Source organism: Calliopsis andreniformis, chromosome 5 (assembly GCF_051401765.1).
Source record: "Calliopsis andreniformis isolate RMS-2024a chromosome 5, iyCalAndr_principal, whole genome shotgun sequence".
Lineage (NCBI taxonomy): Eukaryota > Metazoa > Arthropoda > Insecta > Hymenoptera > Andrenidae > Calliopsis > Calliopsis andreniformis.
The window spans coordinates 9,343,319-9,357,469 of record NC_135066.1 but is presented as its reverse complement, the minus strand read 5'-3'; the positions used below and the strand labels follow the sequence as shown (position 1 = coordinate 9,357,469).

Genomic DNA, 14,151 nt, shown 5'->3' with positions numbered 1-14,151 from the left:
GAATCTTTGGGAATTAGAAAATCCAAAAATTTTAAATCAATTGTGTTAAGTAAATGATTCCTGAGTGTTCTCCATCTTGGTATGCTTAAAAGAACTTTTCCTTAAACAAAACAAAAACAAAGAACCGAGAATATAATAAAACACAACTACACGATACAGAATTAAGACTCAAAGTCTCGCAAATGGAAACACACGACTGACACTGGTTTGCCTTAGAACCACAGACTTATCCTAGACAAAACAATAATACTCTCATCGATCGTACCTCCGTCACCCGCGCTCGTGCGAACGACAACGGCGAAGCAAGACACTGAAGCAGCAACAGAAGATCTCGATAAAAATGAAAACGAAACCAAAGAGGAAACCAAAATCGAACCTGTGCAAAGAAAAGAGCAGCGCCTCGGCGCGTAGTGTCGTGGATGCGCGCGTGAACACATGCGACCTTCACGGTGCAACGATAGTCTGTGCTATCTCGGTAGTGTGGTGTGTCTTAAGTGCTGCAGCTGCGCGTGTTGCAGCTGAAGCTGCAGTAGCTGAAGATTCTGCAGGCAATGCGGTGCCTGAGGTCCGCAACTGGTCTGAGGGCTGTTCGCTGAGTAGGGTAGAACAGAGGGATGAACGAAGGACGCGGAGTTGCGTGCACCGTTGGCGCTCGTCGACGTGGACAGAGGCAGGGTGGCGTAATTGAAGGGCGGGAAGTTGAGGCCAGGCGCCCTCAAAATATTGTGTAATTGGGCGGAGGTTAAGGGATGGGGCTGCACGTAGGGACTGGTGGACGGTAGCAACTGGGGGCTAACTGGGTACAAGCAATCCTCTTCACCTAGACCAGGCACCGTCGTTGGACTGAGCTCCACGTACTGCGGCATCGTGACATTGTGCTATTCGATGGATACATGGAATGACATGTACACAATTCTTTAGGCGTGATATGACTGCGTTGCGGCTGGTACGTGGTTGTCCTGAGCGAATATTCGTATGATGGCGTGACAACGAGTAGATTTATTATTTATTCGGAGTAGATTGATAGTGACACACAGGGGGTTCGATGAGAGGTTCAGGAGTGATTCTACATGTTAAAATAAGACGAAAATGAAGGTATAGGGAACTGTGTTTCAAGCTTGGTTTTCGAGTTATTAATTGTTGAGAAAACATCTGGGATACATGTAAAGTGTGTCTGACTTGGGACTTATTCTACTGACTTCGCTGTGTTTGATCTAGCTAGTGTGTCAGTAGTAGAATATGTCTCAAGTCAGACACGTTTCACGCGAACTGTAGACGTTTCTTAATAAGGAGTAACTTTAAAAGGAAGCAGCAAGTACAATTACAATTCAGTCATTCTTAGAACGATATGTTCAAATTTCTGATACCTGTTGTCGTAAGCTTTGTATATTGTTTCGCTAAAAGAGGTACATGAGGTACGTATTATAAAGCTAAGTAGAATATTATAATAGTATTATAAATCTTGTGGTGTTTTATGAAAATAAATAAACTTATGGAAGCTGAATACTGAAGAATATGAGGATCACTTTCACCTTCTTAAAGAAAATATCTCATATTTTTTAACTGAGTTTTTTCCTACATTTTTTTTTAATGACTGGCATATAGATTCAATGGTTAATGCAAGCACCACTTTGATGACTACATTAGCTTTGATACGTTAATGCATACTAATAATTATTCATAATAACGAATATTCGCACAGGACAAATTTCCCACGATTTCAACGATTTACGCACAGCTACACTGAAAAATTACAAAATTTAAACATCTCTTCTGCCGACACAAAGCTAGCTAACACCAAAATAAAGATACCATTCAATCTTTCCTCGTCAATTCGAATTCACAATTATAAATTTCCAAACCCATTACTAATACTATATTCATCAAAACAATTTAATGAAAAGTATTCCCCATAATTTACTTAAGTCATTAATAGTTACATAATACACTCCAAAAAAGAAAGATTGAATATTCCCAATTTCTGGGCCGAAAAACGAAAATGAAGAAGTATCGAAAGAAATAGAAAATTGTAACGTGAAGGAAAAATAGTAATTTGTGGCAATCGGTACTTGAATTTTTGTGTGTAGTAAATAGAGAAAAACGATCGAGAGGTGTGCACGACATCTTACCTTTGTGGCGCAGACGAAACACGTGGTGACCACTTTCGAAATCACGTTCATCAAGTTCTTTGTCTCTTGTATCACGTTATCAACCTTCGTGAAGGTAGCAGCTTTCCCGACGGTGGGGTTCTTCACGGTGAACTGGAGCTGCTGGACATAGGTCGGCACTCGATCGAGATTCTCCAAGAGTTCTTTCTTGTGCGGGCCACCTGGTACCTGCGCCCATGCAACATCGTATACAAACTTACGTCGTCATCCTCGTCGCAAGGCAAACGTGTTCGTGTACTATTCTTCTCAACGATTTTCGTGAGCACTTCGTTTTTTAATTCAAGTGGAAATAATTAGAAACGAGAAATATTTAACAATTTTCATGTCACATTCATTAAATCGTTCGAAAATTAAGCAAGTACTCAAAATTTATGATCATAATTATTGAAAACTTGTGAAATTGTTTTCTATTTTCTAATTACGTATTATAGAACTGGAAATTGCCTTTTAGTGGTAAGATATTATAATAATTTCTATGTAATTGAAGATGATGAAATTACAAGATAAATAGAATACACTAAATATTGTGTGAAAAGTTTCTAAATTTAAAAGTTTAATAGAAAATTCATTATACGATGGTTTCTATATCTCGAATAATCGTTGAAAATCCTTAATTACATTTGCCTTGCGATATCATTTTTAATACATATGTAGCGTTTCCTTCTTCTTTTTATTTTTAAATAACTCTTCAAAGCAATGCCTGATTCTATTATTTGTTTCATCGACTAGTAATAAGTACGTTAAAAATACGTATTTTTGGGTACTGAGAAAATTGCATCTAATAAAGTTAACAGAAAGATTGTCTATCCTTCCTAAATAGAAACACAATGCAAAAGTTTTAACGGAAAGTGTAAGTTGTTTGAAACGAACATTAGAGAGTGACTGTGTGAATGACAGTGAAATAGTACAGACCTTGTTGTTTTTGCTAGCTTCGCGAACGTTGAATCAAACCATCGATAGAATTAAATTACATTTTGTAAGTAATCACAGCTAAGATGCATCCAAGATAGGTTCAGAGAGTTCACAAATTAATATGAGTTAATAAAGTTTCAGTATTAGAAATTTCATAATAAGAACCAACCACCATAAAGACCATAAATATTACATAAATCGTATCTGATTATTTCAAATATTCATGGTACACACGTAAGAAGATGCAATTTTTGAATATTTTATTAAAATTGCTTTTAGTAATAAGATAAATAGATGAGATATGCTTTAGGAATTTACGTTTTGAGTAATACTCTTTTATTCGGTGAATTTAGAAAATTTAGAAAATACTAAAATTCTAGGAAGTTAACAAGAGAGCTTGTTGACAAGACAAGCACTGCCATTTAAAAATACATTTGACGCAACGAGTTCAGGTACATTTAAATTTGAAGTGGTTAATTCCACCTTAGCTGGATTCGACAATGCTTTACATTAAACATTTACGAGTAGTGGTTTCGGAAGCTGGCAAAAACTGAGACATAATAGTCATGCCCCAGATAGTGGAAGGAGGGGGACCACAATGCACATAGACGTCGTCCACAGACGGAAGCATTCCCGTAGCATCTAAAACACACCTTACTAATCGTACACAAAAAAGTCATAAAATGTACGTACACAAAATAGATTTACCAACAAAATAATGATCGTAATTAGTCTGATGGTGTGACAAGTGCGAGGTGAAACATAGTTTCTCACTTTTTCTTCTTTTCGTTTTTAATTCTCGAACGGAGAATCACGTTTCCTACAAAACACTTGCGTCATTAATCATAATTACGCAAACAAATTCTCATCGTTCTTACTATAATTTTCGACTCGTTCTATACTCTTCGTCATTTCAAATTTCGATCACGTGAAACTTGACGCAAGAAGAATGTATCTTTCAAACTATTTTCAGTACTTACACCGTGTCAATTGATAAATATTACTGGTTGGTCTATAGGTTAATACTTCGAAAGGATAAAAACTCAAGTGAAACGTTCGTCACGATGAATCGAATTTTGATCCAGGTAATAGAGAAACAACACGTTAACGCTTACTTTCAGTGCAGTCGATCGTTCAGATACTAGACCATTTTAGTGTATGCAATGACCATGGAACTAAAACCACAGAAAATAGTCGTTGCAACGTGCTTATCCTCGTTGGTAAAAGAAAATGCGTCACTACGTCATTCAAAAAAGAAACGGTTGTTAGGATGATCACGCTAGGTGTTTCATGACTCTTGCATAGCAGTACTGCGTATATAAACAATGTATGTAACAGTAACAAATGTGTAAGTGATATAAGATAACGGCAACACTTAACAGCAACTGGAACAATGTCGCAGAGTATGAGATAGAGAGACAGCGAGACAGAGTAATAGAAAGATAGAAAGAGAGAAAGAGCGGTAATGCACGGCAATGAGAACGAATCTGTACAAAGGCGAATATGATCTCTATGTGCCCAACAAGGGTCTAAAGTAAAGAGAGAAAGAGTTACCTGGATGGAGGCATTCAAAGAGCGAGGGTCAAAAAAGGGTATTCATAATACAGAATATATTACAAGGTTAGCGTTTCTGTCGATTTCTTTCAAGAAGAGTATAAAGAGATCAAAATGGTTTCAGGTAACTATATTTATATATATATATATATATATATGTATATATATTGATATGTATATATTCGGCCTAGCTAGGAGGGTCGAAAGGGCAGCAAACGTGTTAATTCGAACATGTCTAATGCTAATAAACTCACACCCGAGCCACTTCCAACTCACAACCCGCCTGTGACGATTGTACCTTATTTGCAGAACAGTAGTATGTACAACCTTAAAGGTGAACAAGCGTCTTACATCGAGTAGAGTACGACACGTCAGTTGCGTTGGGTCTAATTGAATTACACATGCACAAAATAATTATAGAAGAGGAGTATCGGTAATTTTCGTATCGACTGCATCGTATTCGAATTGGAACTGGCTCAGGTGTCGCAATTACGTAAAAACGAAACTCAATAGCGAAAATTCAAGGAAAAAACGTCTTCAATATAGCAAGGATCAAAAAACTCGGAATCAAGTCCAGTATAGAATCCGTAATAATAATAATAAACAACGGTAAAAAAGAATGATCGTAAATAAAGGGCGATGTACGTGTATACGTGTACATAATTAATCGTCCCTGTACATATACACGTATATACATAGCATCTCAACATCAGTCCAATTAAAGAATGTGTGTAACTCGTTTCGCATTGGATCTACGGTGGCCCGTTAAATGTCACGTACCTGGTAGCTGAATTGTCTCACAACCTTGTACAATCTGTTCGCCTCCTCAGCGAAATACTCAGCTTGGGTGAACAGATCTTGGGTGGTCTTCAGAGCGCCCTCGCCCCTGGTGAACTGGTACATCGAGAACGCCATGGAGGACATGTTCTTCGCCCGTTTCACGATGTCATTGTTCTCCTCCAGGGCGCTTCCGCTCTCTTGCCACTTTTCCGTCTCCGCGTCCATCTCCGATGTAATCAGCTTCATCTCCAGCCCAGCCTTCGCGATCTTCGCCTGCTCCTCGCTGTCCAGTCTTACTGGTTTCAATGGTTTGCTTGTTGTGCCGTGTTTCTGAAATCAAACGATTAGCTAGTTATGGAACTGATCACACTTTTAGTATTAAGCGAGTGTGAGAAATTTTGGACAATTTTTTAAAGAAGAATAGAAATGCTTCTTTTCGTCAGTTGTTTTTATTACTGGAAGGGTTAGAGGTAATTGTCTAATTTTCTGATGCTATCTTGTATCCATATTTTGTGATGAGGTTTCGACTGTTTTGGTTAGTGAAATGGTTTGTTTAGCCAGGCTCAAGCATTTTTTGGGTGACTTGGGATGAGAAGATTTTCAGTCATGGTATCGTCGAAAATATTGACTATTTTGATTAATAAGTTTATTTGTTGTTATAAATTTAAACATAGAATAGAACAGAAATTGATTTGCCAATCTCTATGATGCTATAGAACTAAGAATTTACGTATATTCATATTATTTATGTATATTATTCAGTTTTCATTTTGAAAAATGAAAAGAGTATTTATAGCTATCAAGCTGACTATGGCATTATTCTTATTTTAACAAAACAAATAATCAGGAAAATATTACTAAAATATTACAGAAAAATGACTAGAAAAATATGAATAAAATATTACAAGGTAAAAGAACTCACCCCTGGTCGTGGCAAGGACATGTATACTTGCTTCTCGGGTCGATTCTGATTCAATTCGAGCACATCTTTCGCCACGGTGGTAACGTCAGTCATGAGCCACTGCCACATATCGGCGAATACTGAAAAGTACGAATTACAATTTCAGCACATAATATTATTTTGCTTCACATTGTACAGTAATTAAATTGCTACAGTTGAGCTTTACTATTCAAATGGTTCCCACTGGAAATGACAATTAAAGATTTGGATGGCATAAGTTATGAATGTCAAGTAGACTGCAATTTACCTTCCAGATTCTCCTTGGCGATTTTGCTAGTAGGATGCCTTGCCAACGTGTGCGCCGCTGTGACCACTTGGGGACCGTATATTCTCAAATTGATTTCCGTGAACTTTGCTGAAACTTGCAACGACTCCGAGAGCGCGACGTGTCTGAGCATTTTGCACACCTGTTAATTGAGACATCAATAAGTGGCGTACTACACTTACAAGGCTGTAGGTAAGATTATGAATTATGCGCATGCATTAAACACTAATCGAGCTAAATTATCCATTGAGTAAGAATAAGGTTAATTTTGCCATCAACCTTTGTACTAATGATTAGCTTAATCTTTTACATGCTTCGTGTAAATGTTTCATGTTTTATGAAAAAAATAATTAATGAGATAACAAAGCCTTTTTGCAAATTTTATTTGCGAAACTTAGACGTAATAATATGAAAAATATTTTATGATAATCGGACTGCGGATTTTTATACATTTATGGAAATTTGTGAGTTCATATAAAAAATATGTAAATATCAAAAGAAAGTAAACTATGGTGTTTGAAAAATAAAGCAAATTTTTATTTTGGTTCCTTTAACTGTGCTTATGAAATTATAAAATTGTATAAAAGTCCACAGTTAAATGATAACTAAAACGTTTCTACTTCATTGAAAAATGGATGCCGCAAAACTGGTACTAGAAACGAAACACTGACCTCGAGAATGTGATCAATGTACTCGTGAAATCTGTCGCTGCTCTCCTGGAGGCGGTTTATGTCGTTGGCCAAAGCGAGGTTCCTGATCGTTGACACAAGTTCTTGGCCCGCTTTGGTTACCTGGCCGAGATCACCTGCCTGCTCCATCGTCGTCGCGCACAGTTGCTGGCGGAGGTCCCTGGTGGTTCGTAATACTCCCAGCACGGCTTGCTCCATCTCAGAGCTCGGGGAACCACCGTTACCTTCGTAGTTCTGATACGAGATAACAACAAACGTTTCTCGGTTACCCTACTCTCTCATCGCTATGAAAACTCTCAACAAGAATACTGTGATCAACCCTCAGCGAGGGAGAATTCCCTCTCTGGAGTGAAATTTCTAAGTCGAGTCGAGAACATTATTCCAACGTTCCCTTTACTATATTCATTTAAAGAAACGATTTATCAACCAGTTAACAAACGAGCCAGTCACAAGCCAAAATAATTAACTCCACTGTTTGAATTTTTCTAAATTTTCTTCTTAAAGTACTTGATTGATATCGAACTTTTCATATTTAATATAAATGAGCGTCTCAAATATAATAGTGTACCCTTAAATTACAATAGGTGGAGGTCTGCATTGAATTCTCAAGTTACAAATTGAGATTTTGTTCCACGAAGAACTTCAAGTTGTAATAGGTTTCAATAGGTTTGGGTTACACTGACCCTTGAGATAATGAGTAATGGGCTATTCGAACTTAGGTGAAAAAACTCTACTGGAATTTAAGCATACACCATTGTATAATTGCTTTTTATAATTGTCACAGAAATTTGAAGAATATTCTGCAGACGAGGATCCAAGAATTCCCCATTGTATTATACTTCTACTTTTATTGTAATCTGTATTAATTAGTTTGGCGGTACATTTTTGAGAGCGTAATATGCATTTGGGGTTGTGCAAGGGACTCTTTTGTCCGCAGAATGAATGGGGAGATAACTCCTTGTTTTAAAGTAAAGAGTCATTTGGTCTCCACTGTCTATTCACTGACAGCAGCACTTCTAGCTGATTCAGTTTAGCCTGGTCATTCATTCGGATTTACGGCAAATTGTCAGCTCTCTTCAGCGAGAATTCTACCCGACTCAAGGATTAACCTTTCACGTATAATCCAGTATTATATGAATTCTCTTTTTGCTTTAAATCTCCCCTTTACCAAGAGCAAACTTTTTTACCCATAGGTGGATCCTACCCTATGATCTCCGTTCTATCAACCCCAAAGACCATATCGATCTTTTATCGAATGATATCAATATTCGAATTCTCGATAAAATAACACTTTTCGGAATATTTAATATTTCTATCGAAGACAAATATTTTCTGAACTAAATCTCGACTGAACTTAAAGCAAAATTTAGAGGCAGTGTTTTTATTAATAAAGATTGGTTAGGAAATCAGATTTTGTGAATATAAAGTCAATTTGTTGAAATTCGTTTATCTTTTAGTCCCCCGAATAGTGTTCCAAATTTTAATCTTTATATTTGAGAAATAAAAGATTATCGATCATTTTCTACACTGGAGCTTTTAATTTCTTCAAAGACCAGGAAGTAGAATAGCAACTGCGTCCTCAAGAAATTGAAAAGGAAATGCTTACCATGCTGTTACCGATTCTCAGCAGTGTGTTCAGCTCGAGTTTCGCCCGATCGCAAAGCAAAAGGATGTTTTCTCTGTGCTCGTGGCTCGTGTATGCGCTATCCGTGAAGTCCTGGGTTCTTTCGACGACGGTTTCGAGGGCAGACGTCAGTGTTTCTCGACACCCTGGTCCTAAGAGAGTCATCCTCGTAGTCTCGACTAGTCTCTCGAAGTGTTTCAGCGCAGAGAAAGCAGTGCTGCTGTCCCAGTCCTCTTGCTGCGGACTCTGGAATTAAATGAATGACTGAATCAGTGAAAGCTTCCAACTGATTCCATGGATTCTTATTATTCACTTTTTATTTAGATATTATGTGATTTTAATTAGACGATCATTAAAATACTTCCTCTATTTTATGAACTACTTAGACCTTAATTATTGACATAGAATCTGATAAACTCTACGTGATATATTTTTATTATTGCTCTCATTTAAATATGAAGGACTTTATAATGAGAGTTAGTAGTATATGTTATATCTTGTTTCTACATTCCAGTTAACATCATATTAATTTTATAAATATTTAATATCAATCAATTTTAATCAAATTCAAAGAGGGTCACTTGTGCTGAGGAAGTAATTATCATAGATAATGGTGGAACAATGTCTTCAGGTGCAAAACTGAAAACTCTAGCCGCCTGATATTTTTATTTCCAATCTATTTTCGTAAAATCAATTTCCAGTAGAAATATGTTTCCTTGTTTTTCGCGTAAATTGACTGTATCACTGCTTTTAAAGGGAACTCACGCGTGTAGTGCAATATCGCGTGATATACGCTATACAATATTACTATGTTTACATAGTAAACATGATTCTAGTATCAAACACATCACACGGAACTTGGATAACATACTGCATCTAAATATATTCTACCCTTTGGTCAGTACACATATTATCAGCTGATCTATCTACCTTATATCGGGGATATGGAAGGCAATGAGTTATTAAATAATGATAACAATGTACACAATCTGATGATTACTCCAAACAATAAAAAATTATTTATCGAAGACAAAATTGGAATGCTGTTGCGTTAAAATAAATATCGGGTGAAAGTCATGTATTTTATGAACGTTTATGTTAAAAATATTGAACAACATTTATTATTTTATTCATTTAATTAACGGGCATCATAGTGTCTTTTAAGATTAATCTGAATTTAATATACGTAGAGCTGAATTATAATGTTCTAGGATTAAATTTTTGCTGAGTAAAACATTATACTTTTAGGGGGTAGAAAAATAGAAAATAAAATTCTCATTACAGTATAAGACATATGAGAAAAATGGTTTCATAAAATCTTAATAATAGAAGCTTAGATAAGTTTTACATATAATTTCACGATTTCAAATCATCGGTCTCATAATTGATACTGTTACTATCAGAAGATCAATCGGCTCACCAAAGCAAATATTCACTGTTTACGTATATTCGCGTAGGTATACGCAACATCGAACGCAAAAATCTTAACGATTCAATCTCACAACACTACTTCACTAGCCAAACCTCGATTGCGCTCCAAGAAAAAAAGAAACCTAAAAACAAAGTCTGTACATCCACATCAACCCTCTTCGTGGACTTCCTTTCACCCCTACACTCGGAATCCGTCGCATTTCTATTATTGTACAATACATGTCACATCTAATTCAGTTGCCAGGCCGCCGCATAACAGAAAGCACAGGGGGGTTTATCGTCATTTAAACCGAATAAATTCCCCGTTATCTGGCTCATTGTTCTTTCGCGAGTGCACTTGGCCAGCCTCCCGATTCCTTGCTGGCAAGAAATCTAAATAACGCCGGTGCATTAATGCACCGAAATCGCGACGCTGCAATTTGGCACGTGCCGAAGAATGCCCAGCAACGTTTATGACATCCATTTCAGTGTCGCGCGCTATGCGTCCGCTTTAGCCCGCGGAGCGATATCAATTTACGGTGGCTGTCGATACGCCCGCGGTCCATTCCGTACCGCATATGTCCCTTAAACGTCGAATACGTTCCAGTCGGCTGCTTAAAAGCGTGCCTCGGTGTCAACGGGTTTCGGCATTTTGGCTCGGACGTTGAGTGCATTTTGGAATGTTTTCAACATTCGAATGCACATCGAAGCCGCGTCATAATGCATCGGGAAAGTTCCACGAGAAAATTGTCAATCGCGAGGAGACTAGTGACGGTGAGAATTTACGTTTCCCTTGTTAATGGAAGGCTTTGACAATGGTTACGATCGTGGATTGGTCTAAGTCGACTGAAGATACAGTGTCATCTCGATATGGGCTCAAAAATAGAATGAAATTCATATAGACTCTTTGAGGAGTTTATAGCGAAGGACAGGTTTCTAAGGTCGGCTCATTGTCATGACAGTTCACTTTGGTCTTACTGAGGCTGTGAGTTACAGTACATGCGGGTGAAGTGATTTTCGCTCTGTGTAATTTTAAGTTATGGTGAATTAAGGAGGGGATATTGTGAATTTTGAGAAAAGGAATACGTGATAATGGGGAAGTTGGAGATGCTACTGAAGGCACTTAGAGAGGAGATTATAGTATGGAGAAGAGAGTATTTGGAGAGAATAAAATCCCTGAGGAAGGATGGGCGGAAGATATATTATTTGGATGAGACCTGGATGAACGCTGGACCTACAGGACCATGCATTTGGAAGGACGAGAGTGTTAACTCGATTAGGCAAACTATTTTATCCGGTTTGTCTAGGGACCTGAAACATTTCTCCAGTAGAGGAAGGAGGTTTATAGTCTGCCATATTGGTAGCAAAGATGGTTTCGTTCCAGAAGCAATGTGGATGTTTGTTTCAAAACAAGCTGGTGACTACCATAAAGAAATGAACTCTAAGTCGTTCGAAAATTGGTTCTTAAACGTGTTGCCGAAGCTTGAGGAAAATTCTGTGATTGTTATGGATAATGCCCCTTATCATAGTAGGAAACTTGAAAAAACACCAGTTACTACTACTAACAAGAAAGAAATTAAGGACTGGCTCGTGTCGAAGAATATTCAGTTTCATGAAAGTTTGTCTAAACCTGAATTGCTTGCAATAGTAAACATACATAAGAGTAAATTTAATGCTTATGTCATAGATGAAATGGCACGAAGCCATAATAAAATTGTAGTTCGCCTGCCGCCGTATCATTGTGAATTAAATCCCATCGAATTAATCTGGGTGCAAATTAAAAATTACGTGGCTGCGCGTAATAAAAGTTTCACGTTTAACGACATCAGAATTTTATTTATAGAAGCTGTGGGCTCAATAAGTGCAGAGAAATGGAGAAATTGTGTGCAACACGTTGAAGATAAAGTTGAAAAGAAAATGTGGAAATTCGATAGCATCATTCGACAACATAATTTATCATCCAAATTATTTGACTAATTAATCAAGTGACTTTCCAAATAGATATATTTTTTCATAAATGTGATTGTTTGTAATGTATTTTTTCTAGGTTCCTGTATTTTGTTAAATATAATTTTGTTTTTATTACTGTGTTCTTGGTTTTCATTTTCGTTTGTTTCTAAAGTATAGTGGGAATTAATGTAACATGTTAATAAAGGTAGGTATTTACTTGTTGCATATCATACCACCATTGACCATTGTATTCAATTTCGACATTAATGTTGGGAGCCCGCAATATTGAAATACACAATTTCGTTTGTCGAGGTAAACTCTCAGTACAGAAACCCTTACTTTTACATTGTCTGGGTCTATACAGGATGTTCGATGACAAGAACCAGATATTTTAAGCTGCGATTCTACGTACCAAAATAATTTGTCGAGTTATTAATTATTGAAAAAATGTCTCAAATGCGCGTAAAATGTGTCTGACTTATGACTTGTTCTACTGACTTCGCTACACCTAACCGAAACTAAAGTGTGTCAGTAGTAGAATAAGTCCCAAGTCAGACGCATTTTATACTAACTATAGACATTTTTGCCATAGTTAATAATTTAATATCTAGTTAATAACACAACCTTAACCTATTCATCTAAACAAAAACTATTTTAATCATTGAATGTGTCCTTGGTGGTATGCTACTTCTGACAATGAAAATTTTCGTATCGTATACCTAAATATGGTCTCATTGATATTTAACTAAATCACAATCAGATTTACATCTTATACATATAAATTTACATATCTTCAATCTCATCAAATTTGTACAGTCAGAACTAATAATCGATTTTGTTTATCAATCTGAGCGATTGCACCAGTGATGCAATCGTGCCACAAATTTTATATTATTACCACACAATGATTTTTGGCAGACTGTACGTCTCTGTCGTGGACGCCACATGTAGGTGCACGTGACTTTGTTTACGTGTGTTTTATTTTTGGTGTGAATAGTATTAACTAAATGATCAGTGATTTATACAATAAAATTTTGCAGAACATAATATACAGAATATAGTTATCTCTATTTTAATGTATAAGATGAGAATATTTTAAATCATTTATGAAGTTATAAACAGAATCTAGGTTTCCTACTTTGTGACTTCTCTTTCTCTTATTTCTCAATCGTTTGCAAAAGCCACTATCGAGATCACGGTCATTCTTTACGATTTTGGCGAGGATAAAGAGATCACCTCGATTTCTCAAGTGTTATTACTTCCTGTAAGGTAGCTAGTACTATTCAAGGTCGACGAAATCGTGCGTTCTGGGCTACTAGTGAATCACGATTTAACAAACGAAAGCTCTCTGGATTCTTTCCAAGCTTTCGTCCCATGTATCCTGCTGTAAATGTTTCTATACTCTCGCATGATATCTATATCAATGCATGCTCTTGTTTCTGGGTAACATACAGTGACGACAGCGGTAACCCAAATTCCATGAGAACGCAATTTTTCATGGGTTTAAAATTTCGTATGTACTCCTTAGTCTGCAGTATTTGCATAAACTTGCATCCAACAGATACATTACATCTGATTCAATTTTTGAAGCAGTACCCCATTCTCACAGATTGAGTGACTAACAGTGTATGTTTCTCACTCCTTTCAGAGTTCATTTTCACATGATTCTGAAGAATATTAATTTATACGATTATAAAAGGCACTAATAAAAAATTCTAGCGATATGACAAATATATCTTCAACATAGGATATATCAATCTGTTCACTTTGGACTAGTTTTTCATTGAAAAGACTTAGAAAGAGAATTTTTAACTATACACTGCACAGTGTCGATATAA

General features: G+C 36.6%; 1 protein-coding gene across 1 annotated transcript in view; it reads right to left on the bottom strand.

The window, feature by feature from the left end:
• Positions 1-467: 467 nt before the first annotated feature.
• Positions 468-14,151, bottom strand: part of Alpha-catr (alpha-catenin related) — a 48,045-nt gene continuing 34,361 nt past the window's right edge. The window contains exons 5-11 of the mRNA XM_076378472.1: positions 8,936-9,199; positions 7,312-7,563; positions 6,623-6,782; positions 6,337-6,455; positions 5,415-5,744; positions 2,130-2,336; positions 468-878 (exon numbers count right to left, since the gene is read on the bottom strand). Coding sequence (XP_076234587.1) covers positions 468-878; positions 2,130-2,336; positions 5,415-5,744; positions 6,337-6,455; positions 6,623-6,782; positions 7,312-7,563; positions 8,936-9,199 — 1,743 coding nt within the window. The remainder of the gene's footprint in view (positions 879-2,129; positions 2,337-5,414; positions 5,745-6,336; positions 6,456-6,622; positions 6,783-7,311; positions 7,564-8,935; positions 9,200-14,151) is intronic.